This window comes from Mytilus edulis, chromosome 10 (assembly GCF_963676685.1).
Source record: "Mytilus edulis chromosome 10, xbMytEdul2.2, whole genome shotgun sequence".
NCBI lineage: Eukaryota > Metazoa > Mollusca > Bivalvia > Mytilida > Mytilidae > Mytilus > Mytilus edulis.
In genome coordinates, this window is record NC_092353.1 from 461,768 (window position 1) to 489,073 (window position 27,306).

Consider the following 27,306-nt stretch of genomic DNA (forward strand, 5'->3'; position numbering starts at 1 on the left):
AATTTCTCCATCCATTTTTTTTCTCTCTAATACCAGACTGACAGACAAGTAAAATATGATTGCTTTGGGGACAAGTCTTACAAATGTCAACCACAGATGACTGATAGATGAGTAAACAAAATGTGACGTGTCAATTCCAGATAACTCTCTCTCAGGACACAAACAATCATTGATTCTCTCTAAAGACACAAACATAGTCAACAATCATTGATTCTCAAAGAATACAAAGACATTTTTGTTATTTGTCGAGTCGGCTTCAGTTAGTATATCAATAGATTTTAAGAGACTTTTGTTATTGTTAATTATACAGTAATTTTGTGTTAGTTTATCAATAAATTTTAAGAGACTTTTGTTATTTGTTATTTGTAGAGTCATTTTCTGTTAGTTTATCCATAGATTATAGGACAATTTCATTATTTGTCCTATCATTTTCTGTAAGTTCATCAGTAAATTCAAAGATTTATTTCATTATTTGTTGAATAATTTTCTGTTTGTTTATCAATATGTTTTGACCTGTGACCTCTCCCACTCGCCAAAAAACAAATGGACAAATTTGAAAAAAATATTCATGAAAGAAACACTTTTTTGTGAATAATAACTCAAAGATATATAAAGAAATTTAAAATTAACTATGAGAAGACAGATTTGATAATATGCTAAAATAAAATGAAAATAAAAGTTTCTTGCTAAAAGTAAAAATTGAAAATCTTGTTAACATAACATTCCCTTACAAAGTATTTATTATTTGAGTTATCTCCCCTTAAATTGGGAAGTTGAAAAAATTGATTCTAAAAAATATTTGGTATAATTCAAAACAGCCTTAACTATTCAATAAATCTCTTATTCTTTTTTATTAAAATAAATACATTAATTGTTTATTTGTCTCAAACTTCCCTTACACAGTGTTCTATTTGAGTTATCTCCCATTAAATTTACACTAAGTTAAAAAACTTATTTGAACAAAAAAAAAAAATGTTATTTATTAAAACAGTCCTACAATAATTCAATAAATCACTTATATTTTTTATCTGTCTCAAAATTTGTGGGTTTAAGAAAAGAACTAGACTCATTGCGTACTGTTATTTTACAATTTAAAGATGGCAGTATACAGTTAATCCACCTTAATTCAATTTTCTTGTAGACATTTTAGTATCAATTTGAAAGTAAAAATCATGATAGCATACATGCATTATAAGTTAGCATAAAATATTCTGTTAATCCTTTTAAAAAAAACCAAAGCTGTCAAAACATATATTACTAATATATATTTTTGCTCATTATTCAAATGTCTTTACACATAATGACATATACATCAAATAAATACACATAATGGCATATACATCAAATAAATACACATAATGGCATATACATCAAATAAATAGTTTTTGGTCCTTCCAGATCTAGAAATACTTCATGCAAATAAATCATCATCACTTAGCATTGGTAAAGGTCAAGAGTAGAAAAAGTTAGATAGTTTGAGACACTTATGAATACAACATAAATGAGACAGAAATCAATAAAATATCAACAATATTTTATTAACTCTCATTTACTTGATGTCCAGTTATGATTATGGCTTCTTGTCTCATGATGGATACAAATATTTTTCTCTTTATGTTTTGTTTTTTTTAAAGATATGTAAATGGAAGCCATCTTTTGACTTCAAATTTAAGCAAGTATTTGAAACATAAGTAGATAGTATGATTACCAATGAGACAAATCTCCATTCAAGTCACACATTGTTAAGTAGATGTGGTATGATTACCAATGAGATAAATCTCCATTCAAGTCACACATTGTTAAGTAGATGTGGTATGATTACCAATGAGACAAATCTACATTCAAGTCACACATTGTTAAGTAGATGTGGTATGATTACCAATGAGACAAATCTCCATTCAAGTCACACATTGTTAAGTAGATGTGGTATGATTACCAATGAGACAAATCTCCATTCAAGTCACACATTGTTAAGTAGATGTGGTATGATTACCAATGAGACAAATCTACATTCAAGTCACACATTGTTAAGTAGATGTGGTATGATTACCAATGAGACAAATCTCAAGTCACACATTGTTAAGTAGATGTGGTATGATTACCAATGAGACAAATCTCAAGTCACACATTGTTAAGTAGATGTGGTATGATTACCAATGAGACAAATCTCCATTCAAGTCAAACATTGTTAAGTAGATGTGGTATGATTACCAATGAGACAAATCTACATTCAAGTCACACATTGTTAAGTAGATGTGGTATGATTACCAATGAGACAAATCTCCATTCAAGTCACACATTGTTAATATTTTACATTGAACTTTCAATACATACCTAGATTTCATTTAAAAAAAAATTAATAGACATTATTTATTGAAACTATCCGGTAAGAAAACAATAAATATGAATATGAAATAATACATTTATACTTTAATTAAAATATTCATTGAGTTCACTAATTACTATAGAATTAAATGACCACAGACTAACTTGATAATAATTTAATCTAAAATGTGTTACATATTTGTTTTAGTTCATTTTTTGTACTTAAATAAGGTTGTTAGTTTTCTCATATGAATTGTTTTACATGTCATTTTGTGGTATGGACTTTGTTCATTGTTGAAGGCTGTACAGTGACCTATAGTTGTTTTTTTGTGTCATTTGGTCTCTTGTGGAGAGTTGTCTCATTGGCAATAATACCACATCTTCTTTTTTAAACTCATGAAATGCACGACCTTGTGACACTTAATGACCTTCACATTTATGTTATTTTACAAAGGCCACACTCAGTATTTGTCATCATGAAGACTGGCCATCCATATGCTACCAGTGCAAACCTCATGTAATGGACGACCTTGTGACCCTTAATGACCTTGACATTTACCTTAATTGTGGTGTTTTTTTACATGGACCACACCCAGTATTTGTCATCATGAAGACTGGCCATCCATATGCTGCCAGTGCAAACCTCATGTAATGAACAACCTTGTGACCCTTAATGACTTTAACATTTACCTTAATTGTGGCTTTATTTTACATAGACCACACCCAGTATTTGTCATCATGAAGACTGGCCATCCATATGCTGTCAGTGTAAACCTCGTGTAATGGACGACCTTGTGACCCTTAATGACCTTAACATTTACCTTAATTGTGGCTTTATTTTACATAGACCACACCCAGTATTTGTCATCATGAAGACTGGCCATCCATATGCTGTCAGTGCAAACCTCATGTAATGGACGACCTTGAGACCCTTAATGACCTTGACATTTACCTTAATTGTGGTGTTATTTTACATAAACCACACCCAGTACTTGTCATCATGAAGACTGGCAATCCATATGCTGCCAGTGCAAACCTCGTGTAATGGACAACCTTGAGACCCTTAATGACCTTGACATTTACCTTAATTGTGGTGTTATTTTACATAGACCACACCCAGTATTTGTCATCATGAAGACTGGCCATCCATATGCTACCAGTGCAAACCTCATGTAATGGATGACCTTGTGACCCTTAATGACCTAAACATTTACCTTAATTGTGGTGTTATTTTACATAGACCACACCCAGTATTTGTCATCATGAAGACTGGCCATCCATATGCAGCCAGTGCAAACCTCATGTAATGGACGACCTTGTTGTACTCATCCATGACATCAGGGTGACTCAGTTGTAGGAATTCTGTTTTTGGTACAATAGGGACTCCTGATAAATACTGGTATACATCATTCTCTGACTAAAATAGAAAATATCACTGTACCTTAACATATGTACAAAACTCTTAAAATTTCTAGTTTCTTACTAAATAGAATGCAGCATTTATTTCTATTAGTTTCATATCCTAGGTTCATTAACCACTGAGCTTAGAAGACCCTCATTGATAGCCAAAGTCATTAAAACCCCTCTCATCATTAACCACTGAGCTTAGAAGACCCTCATTGATAGTCAAAGTCATTAAAACCCCTCTCATCATTAACCACTGAGCTAAGAAGACCCTCATTGATAGCCAAAGTCATTAAAACCCCTCTCATCATTAACCACTGAGCTTAGAAGACCCTCATTGATAGTCAAAGTCATTAAAACCCCCCTCATCATTAACCACTGAGCTTAGAAGACCCTCATTGATAGCCAAAGTCATTAAAACCCCTCTCATCATTAACCACTGAGCTTAGAAGACCCTCATTGATAGTCAAAGTCATTAAAACCCCTCTCATCATTAACCACTGAGCTAAGAAGACCCTCATTGATAGCCAAAGTCATTAAAACCCCTCTCATCATTAACCACTGAGCTTAGAAGACCCTCATTGATAGTCAAAGTCATTAAAACCCCCCTCATCATTAACCACTGAGCTTAGAAGACCCTCATTGATAGCCAAAGTCATTAAAACCCCTCTCATCATTAACCACTGAGCTTAGAAGACCCTCATTGATAGTCAAAGTCATTAAAACCCCCCTCATCATTAACCACTGAGCTTAGAAGACCCTCATTGATAGTCAAAGTCATTAAAACCCCTCTCATCATTAACCACTGAGCTAAGAAGACCCTCATTGATAGTCAAAGTCATTAAAACCCCCCTCATCATTAACCACTGAGCTTAGAAGACCCTCATTGATAGTCAAAGTCATTAAAACCCCCCTCATCATTAACCACTGAGCTTAGAAGACCCTCATTGATAGTCAAAGTCATTAAAACCCCCCTCATCATTAACCACTGAGCTTAGAAGACCCTCATTGATAGTCAAAGTCATTAAAACCCCTCTCATCATTAACCACTGAGCTTAGAAGACCCTCATTGATAGTCAAAGTCATTAAAACCCCCCTCATCATTAACCTAGCAAATAGTTATCAAAGGTACCAGGATTATAATTTAGTACGCCAGACTCGTGTTTCGTCTACATAAGACTCATCAGTGAAGCTCATATCAAAATATTTATAAAGCCAAACAAGTACAAAGTTGAAGAGCATTGAGGATCCAAAATTCCAAAAAGTTGTGCCAAATACGGCGAAGTTAATCTATGCCTGGGATCAAAAATATTTGAAGAGAACATTTTCAAGTGTGAAAACAAGAAAACAGGGTTATTGGAAACTAAAGGCTCGTCTTGATATAAATGCATCTGCAGCTACGGCCAAAAAATTATAATAATGACAAAAATCTTAATTAAGAAGTTTACTGACAATTTCAGCCTACTGACTTACTTGTAGATCTTGTCTTGCGGATATATTTTGGCTATTTTAAGTATCTATCAATCTGTAATAGTTTTGAAGATTATAAATAGGCAAAACTGTTAAAGAGGGTCAAAATCCTCTTTACAGGCATCAGAAGTAGATTTCAAGATAATAGACAAAACTTGCATTTAGCCATGTCAGCCATGATTGATAGCAAGTGGGATCATATGACACAATGTGGCAAAGGTGGGTAACATACCAATTGGCTCAGTAGTTTCAAAGGAGAAGATTTTTGTAAAACTTAATGAACCACTGAGCCAGTTGAGCTAAAAATAAACCTTTCTGTGAGTATCATGTCTAATAGACAATTTATTGTCTCCATAGCAACACTCACCTGTGACACAACATGTCTCATTCGAATCTTCTGATGTCTCCTTAGCAACACAATTCCAGCAAATACATCGGATGGAACAACATCTAAATCACGGAAAAACTCTTGTAGTAATTTTGCAATCTCGGCTATAGAATTCTGAAAAACATTAAAATTTTATATTTTGAGACACTCGATAGTAATTCTCTTTATAATGCAACTTTTACAATTACTGTTTCTAAACAAAATATTTTGAGTTAAAATATCAATTTTAAATAATAATGAATTAATGGTGATACGGTGACCTTTAGCTGTTAATTTCTATGTCTCTGTCATTTGGTCTCTTGTAAAGAGTTGGCAATCATACCACATCTTCTTATATTTAAGCAGACAATGTAAAAACCTGTATTCTTTATTGATATTCTTTATCTTAAAACTATTTCTACGCAATGAATTGTCAAAGCCATAAACAAGGTGATATGCAGTCAGTTACAGTACTATGTACCACAAAAGAATTTACATTCAATGCAATTTGCTTGAGCATACAACACAGTTACAGTATAAATATTGCAAATTAACTTTTTTTATTGTGTACCCTAGTTTACAAGCAAAAATTCTACATAAAATGGACAATCTTAACATCAGTCTGATAAAGTTATTAGATAATCCCCAATGCTGTTTATCCTTAGATCCTCTAGATTTGTCATGACCATATTTTTAATGTGCTATAGTACTTTTTTTTCAGTCTGCTTATCCAGTCTTTTTAATTTACTTTGACATGCATCTAAAAACTTATTGACCAACATCACATTGGTGACTTATTATTTTAGAACAGAGGATATATATAGTGAATTAAAACTTCTTGTAACCAATTTTATATTGAATAAGTCAGACCAGATAACCTAATCAAACTGGAAATCCATATGTTATAAATTAGGGTAATAGAAATATTTGATTCCTGACTTCAGGACAGAGTGTTATTGATCCGGTTCAATGTTCTCGTTGATTGCTGATGCAGAATGATAAGGAAATTACTACAGGATATCTGTGTTACACGTTACGACACAACGATATCCTTTCTGACGGTGCAGGCTTAATACAATAACTCTCTACCATATAAAACATTAAAGCATAATATAGCAATAAATCACAACCAATCTGTATTTACTGGGTATGATGAGGATAGTTTATTTATGGTAATGGTCATTTCCATTCATACTTTCTGATATATTAATTGTTCTGGAAAAGTTATGGTTTCTTTAGATTTTAACTTCAATTTTGTCATCTTATATATTGATACATCAATCTTGGTGTTTACATTTGATTATCATAAAATGTAAACATGATCATCAAGACTTGTGTACGGTGACATAGTGTAGTCACTTTATTTCTTTGACAGTGGATAGTTTCTCATTGGTAATCAAACCATATATATATATATATATATATATAAGAAGGTGTGGTATGAGTGCCAATGAGACAACACTCCATCCAAGTCACAATGTATAAAAAGTTAACAAATATATAGGTCAAAGTACTGCTTTCAACATAGATCCTTGGCTGACACAGTACAGCAAACTATAGAGGGCTCCAAATTGACTAGTGCGTGCTTATACATGTTATATATGACATATGTGTCCTTATTTAAATATTGAGAGTATTAGTTTTCATGTTTGAGGGCATATTGCCAAAAAGTGTATATTCCTATCCCTCCATCATGTACATAGAACAAATAACACTTAAATAGCAGAAAAGTACTTGAAATTTGGTGTCTTATAAAATTAAATGCATAATTTTAATATTTGTACATTTTTATGATTTTCATTAGCCCAAGAAAACAATAGATGATTTTTTAGAAAGTTCATTTGCAAGAAAATGTTGTTTTAAATGGGTGTAGCTATAGAAACTGATTAAAAAATACAAACAACAAACACTAGACTTGATTAAAACAATTGTAGACTTGTAAAGAAGTTTACGTCAGACAAAGAAACCAGAAAACTATTGATATCCTTTGTAGTTGTTTGGCTACCAATCATTGTTAAAAGATGTTTATAATTCATGGCATCTAAACAGTTTGTAAACTATAAGATCGTTCATATGGAATCCTATTTATATTTGAAAATAATACATTTTGAAATTAAAAGCACTTCTGTTTATGTATGCATCATCCAAGAACAAAGATATTATTGGTGATATACAGTTATAAAATTCTCTACAGTGATTTGTTAGTCGAACTATTCAATGGTCAGAAATTTACCAAACTGCTGTAGAAAACCCAGTCAAGTCATCAATATTAGTAGTGCTAAGTGAAAGAGAAAGCATACCTGGAACCATTTTAAATATCAATCAGATTTTGGTTGAAATTTTAAATAAACTGCAATATACAGAGAGAATATAAATTATTATTATACCTCACTATGATTTTTCTGTACAAAAAAAGAATGAAATATATATGTGCTATTTCATTCCACAGACTTTTTGCCAGTCAATAGTTTCAAAGACTATAACACCCTGGTTAATAGTTTTATAATCATAAATATTAGTTTCTTAGTGTGCTAGTGACCTAATACAGTATATATGGGGTCAGTTAATTCCATATGGGGTGAGAGGGAATTTACTGACCCCATATATACCGTATTAGGTCACTAGCACACTATGTAACGAATTTATCTTACCGACTATCTTAAGTGTGAAATTTAGACTAGTGACCTATCAAAATGAGCAAGTCTTCAAAACTGTTAGCATTAAGAAACAACTTTCATTGATCCTACAAAAACAGATGCCAGCAATAACAAATTAATAGGTTTTAAATGTGTTTTATGAATTTATTTCAATCTTCGTCTGTTGAAGTCCTTTAAGATTTTTTCTTAGTACTGTTTTGTTTTTATAAAGGGACGCAACACCACTACTAACTGTGTATGAAATAAGCACCGCCTCCCTTCTTACCTAATATGGAATATAAAGGGATGTAACTCCACTACTAACCGTATATGAAAATTTCATATACGGTTAGTAGTGGAGTTACGTCCCTTTATATTCCATATTATATGTTTTTCTCATACTTTATGCAATAGGTTTACTATATTTGTTGTATGGAATGATTGTAAGGTGTACATGTCTAGCGGGCAGATGTCATCTGACCTTGACCTCATTTTCATGGTTCAGTTGTCAAAGTTAAGTTTTTGAGTTTTGGTCTTTTTATCTTATACTATATGTCATAGGTCAACTATATTTGGTGTATGGAAATATTTTATGATCTATATGTCAGTCGTGCAGGTTTTATTTTACCTTGACCTAATTTTCACGGTTCATTGCTCTGTGTTAAGTTTTTGTGTTTTGGTCTATTTTCTTAAACTATAAGCAATAGGTCAACTATATTTGTTGTATGGAAGCATTGTTAGCTGTACATGTCTGCCTGGCATATGGTTCAACTGACCTTGACCTCATTTTCATGGTTTATGTTAAGTTTATGTGACAGTCGTAATAAAGCTTTATATTTAGGAGTATCAACATAATATCAATGATTAGTAAAGAAGGCGAGACATTTTAGTGTGTGCACTCTTGTGTATATATACAGGTTGCACTATAATGAACCATTCATTCATTTGACTTATGTGTTGGGTAACTGAAAGCACATATTTATTTTTATTTGGCACAAGAGGAAAGAAATAATTCTGTAACTATAAATGAATAAAGAAAACATAAACTGAAACAACTGTTTTTGTTGTTATAGTTTAATTGTATTCTCAGTTATGAATTGAACAATATAAACTAAAACATATAAAGGAAATAGAGCATCAGCCGACGCGACAAATGACATTAAAAAAAAATACAGTTATTTTTTTTTACGCAAAATGTGATGCTATCCAAAATTTCTGGGGAGAACACTGGAAATAAGCCCCGCCTCCCTATAACCTAATATAAAATATACACCGTCTCCACGTGGACGCTATTAACCAATCATATTCCTAGAAATGTATAGGAGGTAAGATAATTTTTCATACTTGTTTTTCATTGAACAATAATGAGGTCATGAATTATTCTGCATGGGTTTGTTCGCTTGGCAATGTCAAACTCTAATATCATAAACAGTATAATCTGTATGTGTCTATCACAAATTCAAATTAAATATCCCTTACAAGAAGCAATTTAAAAAAAAGAAAGAAAATCTTAGGGACGCATTTTCTAAAGATCTAAAATATAATACTAAATCTATAATATGGGTCTGTCGTTGAATTTGCAGTTAATGATTTTAGCTAGAATTTATTTTCTGGATGAAAATTTTAACACAAGTTTTCCCAGTCTTGATTGCAGTAAATGAAATATTTACTATATTACAACATGAAATATGAAAAATAACGTAAAGTTCATTTTGTGCATGTCAAGTTGTGTGACATTTTTCTTTTTTTTTCAGATGATACATGAAGACTTTTGGAAACACTTAATGATTGTGTTGTTCAGTATAATAAAACATCTAATCCAGCAATAGCTGGTATCTCAGGGACAATCAACTTGCTATTACCCTCACACCCAGTCAATAGAAGTATAATCTAGTAGTCTGTTTATTATGCACTTATAAATGTTATTTTTCCTAATTAATCCGCTATTCATTATCCTGAAAAGTATAACTTGTAAGGAATAAGTAACCTAATTACTCTGTTAATGTTAGTAGCTGAGATTTTACTCTAACCTAATTACTCTGTTAATGTTAGTAGCTGAGATTTTACTCTAACCTAATTACTCTGTTAATGTTAGTAGCTGAGATTTTACTCTATATTATACTTTAGCTGTTTAATTCTATCTACTTTCAATACAAAGCTTTAGGTTGCAGTCTTTTAATTGTAATTGACTGCTCCATAGGTTTACATGGAAAACGGCTGATCTTTGAAAATAAAACTAGAGGCTCTAAAGAGCCTGTGTCGCTCACCTTGGTCTATGTGAATATTAAACAAAGGAAGCAGATGGATTCAAGACAAAATTGTGTTTTGGTGATGGTGATGTGTTTGTACATCTTACTTTACTGAAAATTCTTGCTGCTTACAATTATCTCTATCTATAATGAACTTGGCCCAGTAGTTTCAGTGGAAAATGTTAGTTAAAATTTACAAATTTTATGAAAATTGACTATATAGGACAATAACTCCTTAGGGGTCAAGTGACCATTTCCGTCATGTTGACTTATTTGTAAATCTTACTTTGCTTAACATTATTGATGTTTACAGTTTATCTTTATCTATAATAATATTCAAGATAACCAAAAACAGCAAAATTTCCTTAAAATTACCAATTCAGGGGCAGCAACCCAACAACAGGTTGTCAGATTCATCTGAAAATTTCAGGGAAGATAGATCTTGACCTGATAAACAATTTTACCCCTGTCAGATTTGCTCTAAAGGCTGCGGTTTCAGAGTTATAAGCCAAAATCTACATTTCACCCCTATGTTCTATTTTTAGCCATGGCGGCCATCTTGGTTGGTTGGCCAGGTCACGGGTCACAATTTTTAAACTAGATACCCAAATGAGGTTTGTGGCCAAGTTTGGTTTAATTTGGCCCAGTAGTTTCAGAGGACAAGATTTTTGTAAAAGATAACTAAGATTTACGAAAAATGGTTAAAAATTGACTATAAAGGGCAATAACTCCTAAAGGGATCAACAGACCATTTTGGTCTTGTTTGACTTATTTGTAGATCTTACTTTATTGAACATTTTTGCTGTTTACAGTTTATCTCTATCTATGATAATATTCAAGATAATAACCAAAAACAGCAAAATTTCCTTAAAATTACCAATTCAGGGGCAGCAACCTATCAACGGGTTGTCCAATTCATCTCAAAATTTCAGGGCAGATAGATCTTGACCTTATAAACAATTTTACAGGATGTCAGATTTGCTCTAAATGCTTTGGTTTTTTAGTGTTAAGCCAAAAACTGCATTTTACCCCTATGTTCTATTTTTAGCCATGGCGGCCATCTTGGTTGGTTGGCCAGGTCACCGGACACAATTTTTAAACTAGATACCCCAATGATGATTGTGGTCAAGTTTGGTTTAATTTAGCCCAGTAGTTTCAGAGGACAAGATTTTTGTAAAAGATGACTAAGATTTACGAAAAATGGTTAAAAATTGACTATAAAGGGCAATAACTCCTAAAGGGGTCATTAGACCATTTTGGTCTTGTTTGACTTATTTGTAGATCTTACTTTATTGATTATTTTTGCTGTTTACAGTTTATCTCTATCTATGATAATATTCAAGATAATAACCAAAAACAGCAAAATTTCCTTAAAATTACCAATTCAGGGGCAGCAACCTATCAACAGGTTGTCTGATTCATCTCAAAATTTCAGGGCTGATAGATCTTGACCTGATTAACAATTTTACAGGATGTCAGATTTGCTCTCTTGGTTGGTTGGCCAGGTCATCGGACACAATTTTGAAACTAGATACCTTAATAATGATTTTGGCCATGTTTGGTTAAATTTCGCCCAGCAGTTTCAGAGGAGAAGTTAATGACGAAGGGCGCTGGACGACGCCGGGATGACGCCGGACGCCGGACGACGCCGGACGCCAAGTGATGAGAAAAGCTCACTTGGCCCTTCGGGCCAGGTGAGCTAAAAATAAAAAATGTTACATAGAATTTTTTTTCTCATGTTCATATCATGTATGTACTAATGTAAAATTGTGATTTAATTGAAAAAATTGCCAATTCAGGGGCAGCAACACAACAACCAGTTGTCAGATTCGTCTGAAAATTTCAGGGCAGATAGATCTTTACCTGATAATTAATTTAACCCCCATGTCAGATTTGCTCTAAATGCTTTGGTTTCAGAGTGATAAGCCAAAATTTACATTTTACCCCTATATTCTATTTTTAGCCATGGCGGCCATCTTGGTTGGTTGGCTGGGTCACGCCACACAATTTTTAAACTAGATATCCCAATGATGATTGTGACCAAGTTTGGTTTTATTTGGCCCAGTAGTTTCAGAGGAGAAGATTTTTGTAAAAGCTAACGACGGACTGTCACGGAATAGAAGTTCCTTCATAACATAAGTTCCAAAAGGAAAGAATATTCTGGAATATTATTTCCACAGGAATAAATATTACAGTATATGTTCCTAACGGAATAAACAGGTATAGGTTTTATAACAATGTTTATAATAAAGTTTCCATTGGAACTTCTGTTAGGTGGAACAAATATACGTTGACTGGACATGCCAAGATGAATAAAAAGTTACACAACCCTGAAATCAAAAAAAAAAATTTTCTACTATCTGCTTGCTGTTTTTACTAGGCCGCACCACTTCCAGTAAACATGATATTCTTCCACTTTTCTGGATTGATATCCCCAAAAACTTGCAAGATTTTTTTTAAAATCTATATCGTTGCTGGGCTTTCAAAATGTGGTATATGACTTTTTTGGCTAAAAATACTTTTTGACACCAATGGTCTGGGCGGGAGGAAATCTTTTGTATTACAAAATAGCAGACAGTTAGACCAATCAAAACGTTTTAAATAAGACATATTACAAAATTGCCAATGTCAGTTGTTTGTAAAGTTTGCTTCCAAAATGTTGTATGAAAACTTGAATATCATTGTATAGTGACTTTGGGAATGAAATAATTGTACATTTCTTTATTCCTGTAAAAATAATTTAAGTTCTCGATTAATCCAGAAATGTCAAAGTTTTTATTCCACTGATATTTGCAAAAATGTTCAAGTTCACATACGACAATTTGGAAACATGCATTTTGTCAAAATTTTCAAAGCCTGTTTGTGAGATATTTTTTTCTTAAAAAATTTGTGATTTACAACATTTTGGAAGCCCAGCAACGATATATATGTTTTAATTCAGCATAAAGCTATAATCAAACAGAAAAAATTGAGTCCAGAAAAAAATTCAGAAAAAAATGGAATATTTTGTTTCCCTCCATGTTTTGACATGCACCGGAAACTGGAATTGTAATACAAGACTGGTACCTTTAAATAAATGCTATCAGTCATCTTTATTTCTATTTGTCTGGGACAGAAACTTTGAAGATAATCATAGAAATAAAAAGATGTGGTATGTGGGCCAATAAGACGACTCTCCATCCAAGTCACCATGTGTAAGTTTAGTAAACAATTATAGGTCAAAGTAAGGCCTACAACATAGAGCATGTTAATATTCAAGACTACAAATTCAGATTTGATAAAGAAAACCCAACAGACTTAATCATTTAAGTTCTTTTTAATTAAAGTGTTCCTAAGACAGGTAAAAGCAAAATAAAAATAATACTTTACAAGGAATAATCAATTCCAATACCAAACTATAAGTCAACACTTAATCTTATTTAGAATACTCTCTATGAATTTAATCTTGTAAGAATAATCTCCTAGACCAGCTGTCACAGGATATTGGAGGACAAATTCAATTATATACAGAAGTGAGTAATAAAACAAAGGCCGTATCAATACAATCAAGGCTAAAACAATGTGGTTACAGGGAGCTGTCATTTCACATGTCAGGTATCAGTTATACTGGTGCGACTTACAAAACCAATAACAAACTTAAGAATCTGTAGATGCTTTCGACATTACAACTCAACTCATATCATTTGAACTCTGCAATCTGCCCTGTCATACATCATCTATTATATATATCCACATTACAAGAACATAACTGTGTTCTACTATACAAAAACTACATACCCTGTTTCTGCCTTTTCTTTCCACACAACAACATAATAACTGTAATCTTCTATCCCAACTTTCTTCATAAGCTCTAATGGCCTTCCTGGAAATAAAAAAGTTCAGTGTTATTTCTACAAAACAGAATTTTACCTTTAAATAAATTACAGATATTTCTATCGTTTATGAATGAAATTAGTTGTGGGGTGTTTGTCAGTAAGACAGCAACACAATGGCAAAAAAACCCATGAAACATATCCTGCTTAGGGTGCAATCAACAGTTTTTTCTATGACGTCATATTTTGAGGGACCATGCATAAGTGACTTATAGTGGTGGACTGATTAATAAAGATACTTGTATAAAAACTAGATATCACTGGAATCAGAATGTTTTCTTGTTTATAATGAATAAAAATAAAGTGTACTTTTAATAGTATAAAAAAGTTTTATCCAGAGAAAATGGGAAAAACATCTAAGCATCAAAAACCTGAAATCAGGTCATGTGCACACCCATGAAGACATGATACATGCACATTTTTCATAACCAAAATTATGAATTTCATAGATTTTTACCTGGTCTTTCAAAAAATTCATGCTTCAGGGTATGTTCGTCTGCTTCGAAAAGAGCTACAGTGGCTGCAAATAAGTTTTCAATTTTCACTGCCAAAAAAACAGGATGTTTACAGTGTTGTATCCCATCAAAACATGTATATCTAATCTAATTTTTTTAAATTATTTTAATCTTTCAACCTATTTTAACTGAAGTTAATTAACTTATTTTTTCAACCAAATACAAAAAACATGATACTTTTTCACCAATTATGTTGATATGGACTTTCCTCCATGTCTATTTTTAATCCGGGAATAACCCCTAGATTTTTATACGAAACTGTTTATAGCACCCTTAGAGGTTTTTGACTTGAGATTGTCACACAAGCATGCTTTGAGATTCCCTTCTTGAGATTGTCACACAAGCATGCTTTGAGATTCCCTTCTTGAGATTGAGACATGAGAATACTACAAGATTCCTGACTAGAGATTGGCAAATGAGCATTCTGTAAGTTTCTGGATTCAAGATTCAGACATGACCGTGTTGGGAGGTTCGTTGATCTTGGCATATGAGTTTGTACAGAGGTTCTTGAGATTGGCACATGAGCATACTGTGTCCTATTTGAACTTTGCACATAACACTCTTATGTTTCTGACTTGAGATTGGTCATGTCACCATGCTTTAAGGTTCCTGACTTGAGATTGGTCATGTCACCATGCTTTAAGGTTCCTGACTTGAGATTGGTCATGTCACCATGCTTTAAGGTTCCTGACTTGAGATTGGTCATGTCACCATGCTTTAAGGTTCCTGACTTGAGATTGGTCATGTCACCATGCTTTAAGGTTCCTGACTTGAGATTGGTCATGTCACCATGCTTTAAGGTTTCTGACTTGAGATTGGTCATGTCACCATGCTTTAAGGTTCCTGACTTGATATTAGTGGAACATGATCATTTTCTTTATGTACCTGATTTGTATATGGGAACAAGGTGTGATAAGTCTATGTTAATCTAAAAGCTCTAAAGCACACTTATATATCCAGTTCAATCATTATGATTATAAAAGTTACACCAAAACAGATTTAAATTTCTTCAGAAGTTCAAATTAATTTATCTTTCCTTTCAAAATCAGACACACAAAATTTGTTCATCCAATCATTGCTGTAGTTTCATTGTCAATTTGAAGCCATTACTAAAATACTTAAAGACAGGACCAGAAACTTATTCAATTTGAAAAAAAAAATATGCTGTAAGATGTTCATCATAGCAACATAAATAGTAATCCTCAATAGCAATAAACAATTTTCTCAACAAATAATTCTGTTTCTGTCTAGACTTATATGTGACTGATTTAATAATTTTACTATTATTTCCCAATCACAAAGGAATTAATTAAAGAAAAGTGAAGAAAAGGGATGAATATAGACGACACTCCACCCATCAATGACTCTGTACTATAAGGTACATTTAAACCTAGATATCAAAGTCTGTGCTGAGGTTAATATAAACTTAGATATCAAAAAGTCTATTCTAAATTTAATATAAACCTAGATATCACTGAAAGCTCTGTACTAATGTACTATAAGTACAAATAAACCTAGATATCACTAAGTCTGTGATGAGGTGAATATAAACTTAGATATCACAAACAAACCAAGATATCACTAAGTCTGTGCTGAGGTCAATATAAACCTAGATATCACAAAGTCTGTGCTGAGGTCAATATAAACCTAGATATCACACTCTCTGTGCTTAGGTTCATACAAACATATAACAGAACACTTAAAAGGAAGCTAATTAAAATCACGCAATTACATTCTTTCATCAACAATTTTGTCTGATAGTTGTAATCAATCTTTAATACTTAGCTATTTTAAGTCCAATGTTTAGGGACTCCAAAGATTCATAAATCATATGCAATCTTCATCTATGAATATATAAAAACCATTATAGTTTCAATACCTAATTTTGGAAAAAAACAATCATTTTTGGCATCAATAATCTAAACCTAATTAAAACAAAAGCCACCTACACAGCTTAGAACTTCAATAATGTAACAGCTACAAGATAAAGATCAGAGCAAATAAACGCTATCAATTTGAAGTATTGATTCAGAAAGAACATATAAAATATGAATTACAAAGTTAAGTTCATTGTACCTATTGATATTGGCATTTAGAGTAAGAATCCATTCTCTGTAGACATAAAGTCAACATAGTCAAAACATTTCTCTCAACTGTATTATTATGTATTGGAAACTGTAATATAACAACTCTCTTTATGCCTGAAGTGGGGCCAATACTATTTCTGTTCATAGTCAACTTGCTGAACTTTACAACTCTACAATTAAAATAACCAGTCTAAAAAACATCTTGTCCTGAGACTTTATTTCAGTGTAATGAGAAGTTATTTTAGTAATATACTGACACATTGTATTGAGACTTTATGTTGTGGTGTTCTAAGACTTTATGTTGTATTGTTATAAGAATTGATGTTGTAATGTATTGAGACTTTATGTTGTGTTGTTCTGAGACTTTATGTTGTAATGTATTGAGACTTTATGTTGTGGTGTTCTAAGACTTTATGTTGTATTGTATTGAGACTTTATGTTGTGGTGTTCTAAGACTTTATGTTGTATTGTATTGAGACTTTATGTTGTGTTGTTCTAAGACTTGATGTTGTAATGTATTGAGACTTTATGTTGTATTGTATTGAGACTTTATGTTGTGTTGTTCTGAGACTTTATGTTGTAATGTATTGAGACTTTATGTTGTGGTATTCTAAGACTTTATGTTGTAATGTATTGAGACTTTATGTTGTGGTGTTCTAAGACTTTATGTTGTATTGTCTTTAGACTTTATGTTGTTGTGTTCTAAGACTTTGTGTTGTATTGTATTGAGACTTTATTTTGTGTTGTTCTAAGACTTGATGTTGTATTGTATTGAGACTTTATGTTGTGTTGTTCTAAGACTTTATGTTGTGTTGTTCTGAGACTTTATGTTGTGTTGTTCTGAGACTTTATGTTGTGTTGTTCTAAGAATTGATGTTGTAATGTATTGAGACTTTATGTTGTATTGTATTAAGACTTTTTGTTGTGTTGTTCTGAGACTTTATGTTGTGGTGTTCTGAGACTTTATGTTGTATTGTATTGAGACTTTATGTTGTGTTGTTCTAAGAATTGATGTTGTAATGTATTGAGACTTTATGTTGTATTGTATTAAGACTTTTTGTTGTGTTGTTCTGAGACTTTATGTTGTGGTGTTCTGAGACTTTATGTTGTATTGTATTGAGACTTTATGTTGTGTTGTTCTAAGACTTTATGTTGTGTTGTTCTGAGACTTTATGTTGTGTTGTTCTGAGACTTTATGTTGTGTTGTTCTAAGAATTGATGTTGTAATGTATTGAGACTTTATGTTGTATTGTATTAAGACTTTTTGTTGTGTTGTTCTGAGACTTTATGTTGTGGTGTTCTGAGACTTTATGTTGTATTGTATTGAGACTTTATGTTGTGTTGTTCTAAGACTTTATGTTGTGTTGTTCTGAGACTTTATGTTGTGTTGTTCTGAGACTTTATGTTGTGTTGTTCTAAGAATTGATGTTGTAATGTATTGAGACTTTATGTTGTATTGTATTAAGACTTTTTGTTGTGTTGTTCTGAGACTTTATGTTGTATTGTATTGAGACTTTATGTTGTGTTGTTCAAAGACTTTATGTTGTAATGTATTGAGACTTTATGTTGTGTTGTTCTAAGACTTTATGTTGTGTTGTTCTGAGACTTTATGTTGTGTTGTTCTGAGACTTTATGTTGTGTTGTTCTGAGACTTTATGTTGTAATGTATTGAGACTTCTTTATGTTGTGTTGTTCTGAGACTTTTTGTTGTGTTGTTCTGAGACTTTGTGTTGTGGTGTTCTGAGACTTTATGTTGTAATGTATTGAGGCTTTATGTTGTGTTGTTCTAAGACTTTATGTTGTGTTGTTCTGAGACTTTATGTTGTGGTGTTCTGAGACTTTATGTTGTAATGTATTGAGACTTTATGTTGTGTTGTTCTGAGACTTTTTGTTGTATTGTATTGAGACTTTATGTTGTGGTGTTCTAAGACTTTATGTTGTATTGTATTGAGACTTTATGTTGTGTTGTTCTAAGACTTTATGTTGTGATGCTCAGAGACTTTATGTTGTGTTGTTCTGAGACTTTATGTTGTGTTGTTCTAAGACTTTATGTTGTATTGTATTGAGAATTTATGTTGTGTTGTTTTGACACAAAGTATTGTGGTTTTCTGAGACTTGATGTTGCGATGTTTTTACATAATATTAATCTATATGATTTGAAATGTATTTAAAGGATAAGTTGGGTCAAAATCAATAGATTTATTATTAAGTAAAGCACATTGTGTTCTATGTTCCAGCAAACTTAACTTATCACATTTGAAAAGAGTTAATTCATAATAAAACAAAAATATTTCGAAGAATAAACCAGGTGCTCCTCAGGGCACAGCTTTATACGACCCCAGTGATTGAACCCTGAACAGTTGGGGCAAATTTGGTCACAATATTCAAGCTTGATTCTGTCTGAATTTGGATTGTGATCAAATTTTTGACATTATATAGGTTTTTGTCACAAAATTAATGTGGTCAAAGATCTAACAAATCTATTGCACAATACTGTGCAATTGAAGATTTCTTCTTGAAACTTTTCAAAATTAGAAATTTGAAAAATTTTGAAAAATAGGAAGCCCTTCAAAAAATGGTAAACAAAAAATCCCCCCACCCCCCAACTTTTTGAAACCCCCTTGGAGCAATAACCCTTAAACTCAATCACATGCTTTCCATTGCAGTATTGAACCTTGTAGTACAATTTCAGAGAGATCCATACACTTAAACACAAGTTATTGTCATAATTGTTTGGAAACTAGAAACATGCTTCTTTTTGGCCCTTTTTTGGCCCCTAATTCCTACATATTTTGGGCAATTTACCCAAAACTTAATCCTAGCCTCCCCTTTGTTATATGGTACATTGTGGTACAATTACACATTAGTTATTGTACTGAAACTAGAAAAATCTTGTTTTGACCCTTTTTTGGCCCTTAACTCCTAAACTTTGGCCCCATAACCCCTAAAATGAATCCAAACCTTCTACTTGTGATTTAAACATTGTGGTATGATTTCAGAGCAATTGAAATACTTCTACACAAGTTGTTATCCTGAAACTAGAAAAATGCTTGTTTTGGGCGCCTTTTGGGCCCCAAATTCATAATCGGTTGGGACAATCATCCCCAAAATCAATCCCAACCTTCCTTTTGTGGTATTGAACCTTCTGCAAAAATTTCATTAAGATCTATTCACTTAAACTAAAGTTATTATCCGGAAACGGAAACGGACGACGTCGACGACATCATACCATTATACGATCCCAAAATTTTTTTGGGGTCGTATAAAAATCTGTTTAATTTCTTCATGTAATATTAAGAAAATAATCACCAGTAAAACTGTATAAGTCTTAGACTGAAAGCCTCTGCCCTGTAGCGGAGATATGTATCTCCTAAACTGATAAAAAAAAATTCTAGATTCCATTTCACAAATCAATTTAAAAATAATATTATATGGATAAAATTTCAAATGTATCTCATAAAAAGAAAATTGAAACTAAATCAAAGCAAATGAAATCCCCTGGCTACATTAACCAATGATTTATGTGTCTGTAGTATAATGTAAGAGTTTTCTGTTCCTACAAGTTAAGGAGACAAGTAAAATGATAAGACCTTTATCAAGAATATTAAATCAATTTGGACATATAGTCTCTTCCAATGTAATTATGGTGTAGTCAAAACAGAAGGAAATAATGCAAAAAAGATGTGGGTAAATGATGATGATGATCAATGATCGAGCAACTCAACAATGAATATAAACTAGAGGCTCTAAAGAGCCTGTGTCACTCACCTTGGTCTATGTGCATATTAAACAAAGGACACAGATGGATTGATGACAAATAGTGTTTTGGTGATGGTGATGTGTTTGTAGATCTTACAGTACTTTACTGAACATTTTTGCTACTTACAATTTTCTCTATCTATAATAAACTTGACCCTCTAGAAACAGAGGAAAATATTTTGTAATTTTTTTCGAAAATTTACAAAATTAATGAAAATTGTTAAAAATTAACTATAAAGGGCAATACCTCCTTAGGGGGTCAATTGACCATTTTGGTCATGCTGACTTATTTTTAGATCTTACTTTGCTGAACATTATTGCTGTTTACAGTTTATCTCTATCTATAATAGTATTCAAGATAATAACCAAAAACGACAACATTTCTCTAAAAATTACCAATTGAGGGGCAGCAACCCAACAACCAGTTGTCCAATTCATCTGAAAATTTCAGGGCAGATAAATATTCACTTGATTAACAGTTTAACCCCTTGTCAGATTTGCTCTAAATGCTTTGGTTTCAGAGTTACAAGCCAAAATCTAAATTTTACCCCTAGGTTCTATTTTTAGCCATGGCGGCCATCTTGATTGGTTGGCTGGATCACCGCACACATTTTTAAAACTAGATACCCTAATAATGATTGTGGCTAAGTTTGGTTAAATTTGACCCAGTTGTTTCGGAGGAGAAGATTTTTGTAAAAGATTACAAAAATTTACAAAAACTTGGTAAAAAATGGTCATGTTGACTTATTTGTAGATCTACTTTGCTTAACATTATTGCTGTTTACAGTTTATCTCTATAACCAGGTGTTCTGCAGGGCGCAACGTTATACGACCGCAGAGGTCAAACCCTGAACAGTTGGGGCAAGTAGGGACACAACATTAAAGCTTGATACATCTCTGAATTTTGAGTGTGATCAAATTCTTGACATTATATGAGTTTCTGACACAAAACAAATGTCAAGATCTTACAAATCTATTATGCCATATTGTGCAATTAAAGATTTTTACTTCAAACTTTTCAAAAATTTGGATTTTGACAAATTTGGAACAAAAAATTGAAAACTACTACAACCCCCCTTTTTTGCAATAAGTCCAAAACCTGACATTTCTTTATAGATTATTTACAAGTAGTGTAAGGGAGGTAAATCCGAACAAACATATGTGTACTGTTTTTTACTTACCTTCCTTACACTGCTTTTAAATTGTCTTAATGTCCATTGACCAGAAAAACCTAGTTTCCCCCCTTTTTTTGCCCCAAATTCCAAAACATTTTGAGCCATAACCCCCCAAAGTCATTACGAATCATCCCTTAATGGAATGGAAACTTGTGGTATAATTTTGAAGAGATTCACACACTTAAACACAATTTATTGTTTGAAAACTTAAAAAATGCTTACTTTGGGCCCCCTTTTTGGCCTGTAATTCCTAAACTATTGGGACCATAACCCCCAAAATCAATCCCAATCTTCCTTTAGCAGTATTGAACCTTCTGGTAAAAATTTATAGAGATCAAATCACTAAATCTTAAGTAATTGTCCGGAAAACCTAGTTCCCCCCTTTTTTTTGCCCCTTATTCCCCCTTTTTAGCCCCCATTTCCAAAACATTTTGAGCCATAACCCCACAAAGTCATAACTAACCATCCCCTCATGGTATGGAAACTTGTGGTATAATTTCAGAGAGATTCATAAACTTAAACACAAATTATTGTTTGATAACTACAAAAATGCTTATTTTGGGCCCCCTTTTGGCCCCTAATTCCTAAACTATTTAGACCATAACCCCCAAAATCAATCCCTACCTTCCTTTAGTGGTATTAAACCTTCTGGTAAAAATTTATAGAGATCCATTGTCCTGAAACTAAATGCGTCTTCGGAGCCGCAGACAACGACGAGGACATGATACCATTATACGACACAATTTTTTTTTTTGGCAATCGTATAATAATATTCAAGATAATAACCAAAAACGGCAAAATTTCCTTAAAATTATCAATGAAGAGGCAGCAACACAACAATTCCTTGTCCGATTCATCTGAAAATTTCAGGGCAGATAGATCTTGACTTAATAAACAATTTAACCCCTTGTCATATTTGCTCTAAACGCTTTGGTTTCAGAGCTTTAAACCAAAATCTACATTTTACACCTATGTTCTATTTTTAGCCATGTCGTCCATCTTGGTTGGTTGGCCGGGTCACCGGACACATTTTTTAAACTAGATACCCCAACGATGAATTGTGGCCAAGTTTAGTTAAATTTGGCCCAGTAGTTTCAGAGGAGAAGATTTTTGTAAAAGTTAACGACGACGACAAACGTTAAGTGATGAGAAAAACCAATAAAAACACATCTATTTGAAGTAACAATTGCTCATTATTGAAGGCTATATGATGACCTCATTTTCAGTTCATGAATCATTCATAAATAATTCAGGCTTTAAAATGAATTAGTCACAAATATTCATGATTTATTTATAATAATTAAGACTGGATTTATAGCCCATATGACCCTCTGTAAATAGTTAAACTGCCCCAGCTGAACTGGGTGGAGAGCAGGGAGTATAATCTTGCTGTTTCTGGTCCATAAACTCTTTCCATATATGTTGTTATGAAAACCTAAAAATGCCCTTCTTGGACCAAAAACAAAGAAAAATGTGAAAAGTAGCCAAAATCAGGTGGGAATGGGAGTCGTTTGGTGGCCCCTAACTAAGGCATTCTCATAATTACACCTTTAGAAAATTCAGAACACACAAGGCAGTAATATTATATGGACAGAAAAATTCTGGTCTGTACAAATAAAATGATTAATTATGCAGGCATGTCAAGTGTATCATATTTTATGGAGAAAAAAAAAGTTTCCTCACTAAAAGAGGGACGAAAGATACCAAAGGGACAGTCAAACTCATAAATCTAAAACAAACTGACAACGCCATGGCTAAAAATGAAAAAGACAAACAGAAAAACAATAGTACACATGACACAACATAGAAAACTAAAGAATAAACAACACGAACCCCACGAAAAACTAGGGGTGATCTCTGTGATCCGGAAGGGTAAGCAGATCCTGCTCCAAAGGTGGCACCCGTCGTGTTGCTTATGTGATTACAAATCCGGTAAATAGTCTAATTCGGTAGGTCACATTCATGAAAGGGAAGGGGATTGTAGTTACGACGTAAGGAACATTATCCGATATCATTTGTGAAACGGTTATTCCATAACGGTCAACCAACTCGTGATGGCGTCCGTAAAATTTACGAAGGGATGATTTTAACTTCACCATTTGAAACTCTTGGTTTAATAGCTTCCTTTTGAGCAGTAACCCTCTATCAAGAAAATCATGATAGGAAATGCAAGCACGGGAATATCGTATCAATTGGGAGATATATTCCCTGTATGCAGGTGCTGCTGGAATGTTGCTACTTAGAAATGGAAAGTTCACAATTGGAAAGCTGAAATCATCTCTTTTGTCGTAAAGTTTTGTTTTCAACCGACCCTCATTGTCAATTTCTAGATGTAAGTCAAGATATGAAGCCAACTAACTTTTTACTCAGTGGTTGTCTTTGTTATAACTACATTATTCTGTCCTTTGAGGAATTTAATATTCAAATGGCAGATTTTTTCATCATCTTTGACAGTCTATTCAATTTATTCACAAACTATTTTCTGACCCATTAAGAGCGTGACAAACTGTACCAGTCTATTGATGTTTAACTATAAGCAGCTATTTCAGTTGACTACCACTGAACATGCTAAATTGAAGAGTGTCTTGATGTTAATAAGGCTGTATTATGATTCTAAATAGATCTGATATAAAGCACATTAAACACATGTATAAAACCATGCATTCCAAGAAAATGATAATAAACATGTATAAAACCATGCATTCCAAGAAAATGATAATAAACATGTATACTGTGGATTCATTGATATAAGTTGATATAAGTTTTTTAAGATTTCTTCTGTAGAGTGAATTCAAGGTTTAAACACTAAATGAAATACAAACTTTCACTAACTGTAAATTCAGAAATTATTGCATGCATTTATTATTGCCATTTCTTCAGTTTAGACTAACATGCAGTTTTGAGAAAAATCCTGTTTAATTCATATAAAAAATTTCAAAATGCGAGTTTAAATTATTGTGATTATAACCCTGTTGCATTTTTGGCAATAATAAAATCATAGCAATAATTTCTGAATTTACAGTACTTTGAATAGATTAGTTCAACCGTGAAATTATCTACCTTCAAAGTACCCTAGATACGATTGGTTCAACCATGAAATTATCTACCCTCAAAGTACCCTAGTTACGATTGGTTCAACCATGAAATTATCTACCCTCAAAGTACCCTAGCTATGATTGGTTCAACCATGAAATTATCTACCCTCAAAGTACCTTAGCTACGATTGGTTCAACCATGAAATTAGCTACCCTCAAAGTACCCTAGCTACAATTGGTTCAACCATGAAATTAGCTACCCTCAAAGTACCCTAGCTATGACAGGTTCAACCATGAAATTAGCTACCCTCAAAGTACCTGAGCTACGATTGGTTCAACCATGAAATTAGCTACCCTCAAAGTACCTTAGCTACGATTAGTTTAACCATGAAATTAGCTACCCTCAAAGTACCCTAGCTACGATTGGTTTAACCATGAAATTAGCTACCCTCAAAGTACCTTAGCTACAATTGGTTCAACCATGAAATTAGCTACCCTCAAAGTACCTAAGCTACGATTAGTTTAACCATGAAATTATCTACCCTCAAAGTACCTTTAAATGTTTAATTCAACCATGAAATTAGCTACCCTCAAAGTACCTTTCAATGTTTAATTCAACCATGAATTTAGCTACCCTCAAAGTACCTTTCAATGTTTAATTCAACCATGAATTTAGCTACCCTCAAAGTACCTTTCAATGTTTAATTCAACCATGAAATTAGCTACCCTCAAGGTACCCTGAGCTACGATTAGTTCAACCATGAAAATTGATAAATGAATCCACAGTAAGAGAGCTCTGGGTAAAATAACACATATTGTAAATCAACTTATTTCTGTGCTTTTTTTCAATTAGAATAAGGCAAGCATAAATGTGTTATAAATGGTTACAAAAATGTACCTTTTACTCATAAACATGCAGAGCTAAATGTGTAAAAAGTATTTGCTAAAATAAATTGATTTACAATAAATAGGATGTGACATCACATTAATACTTATGTCATACAAATTATCCCTAATCAATATTATATTGGATATTTATAGTTCATGATATTTCTAGTTTTGATAGAATTGGCTTGTGGTAGAAATAACATAAAGAACAAAGGACAAGGATGGTCCATAACCTTTACCCTTTGACCCTTCTGATCATTAAACATCCCATAACCCTAACCCCTTGACCCTTCAGTTCAGTTACCTTAGCACAAACAAAACAACATCCCATACACTAAGTAACCCCTAAAGCATAAACAATACTAATAAAAGGACAAAAGTCACACAACCCTGGTTTAGGAGTATTCACAGTTACTGAAAGCTTAATTCAAAGCCAAAGTTCAAGTCATAGATAGACAATGTTTTTCCCTAAATCGATTTATTTTTCTGCTATCTGCTTTAAATACACCCTTGCCATTTCACTGAATTCTGTAGAAATCATTAGATTTGCTAGGACTAACAGATGGATATACAGATAGCATGTAATAGTATGTAAATAAGAAGATGTGGTATGAGTGCCTTTGTCAACCGTCATATCAAAAAGTAAACACAGAGGACTAATTTATATATTTCAAGTATGGAAAATACCCAACAAAGCCTTTTAGATGATTTTTATAAAGTTCATACTTTAGATTTCAGGGTTACTATAAATGTTATCATTCTTTTCAGATGTCAAGATTCGTGGATTAATTTATTTTTTGGGGTAACATTTTTTGTGGCTTCAATACATATTATTGTGGTCTCCAGATCCTTGATTTCATGGTTTGGGAAACATCTGCAATCAAGACTTTACATTATTTGTTTTTTTTGGGACATTTAAATTCAAGCCATGTTAAATATATGGTTTATATATGTATAAAAAAAAGCTATGTAAAATTATTATAAAGAGATATATATTTTGAATGTTAATGTCAAATCCTTATGTTATTGAGGAAAAACTGCAACTAAAACTATTACCTTTCCATATCACGGTAACGGAAAATTAACCTCAGAAAACTACTCCTAAAAACAAAGAGAAAACAATAAATATAGCATGGTCTACCAGCATGTTGTACCAACCAACTCGTTATCATTTGGACTAGCAAAAGTTATAAAATTTAAATTGTTATGCATTGAGTCTACTTTGTTGTCTGAAGAATATTTTATGCTCCAAATTAAGGTTACAAAATTTAATACATAGAAATTGAATCTAACAAAAAGGAACAGATAATTTCCCTCTGCTCTAAGATTACAAGAGTGCAATTATTCGTAATGCATTTTCCATAGGGTACCACTAGTGTTCCGTATCTTTTTTCTCAAAGACTACACAAACTAGAGAAAATCGATAGCAGTTCCTGTTACTAGAAATGCCAGTGTTACATTACAACCAAAAATATATATATATAGGGTCATGCGGCTCAAATTGACCTAAAATGCAGTTGAAAA

The 27,306-nt window shown here is 32.5% G+C and overlaps 1 protein-coding gene across 2 annotated transcripts in view; it reads right to left on the minus strand.

Annotated features, from left to right (window-relative positions):
* LOC139493078 (diacylglycerol lipase-alpha-like) overlaps positions 1-27,306 on the minus strand; it is a 73,545-nt gene that overhangs the window by 20,404 nt on the left and 25,835 nt on the right. The window contains exons 5-8 of one of the 2 annotated variants that reach the window (XM_071281222.1): positions 26,839-26,883; positions 14,229-14,313; positions 5,567-5,701; positions 3,540-3,742 (exon numbers count right to left, since the gene is read on the minus strand). In XM_071281222.1, the coding sequence (XP_071137323.1) occupies positions 3,540-3,742; positions 5,567-5,701; positions 14,229-14,313; positions 26,839-26,883 (468 nt within the window). The remainder of the gene's footprint in view (positions 1-3,539; positions 3,743-5,566; positions 5,702-14,228; positions 14,314-26,838; positions 26,884-27,306) is intronic. The other variant, XM_071281223.1, reaches the window with a different exon arrangement.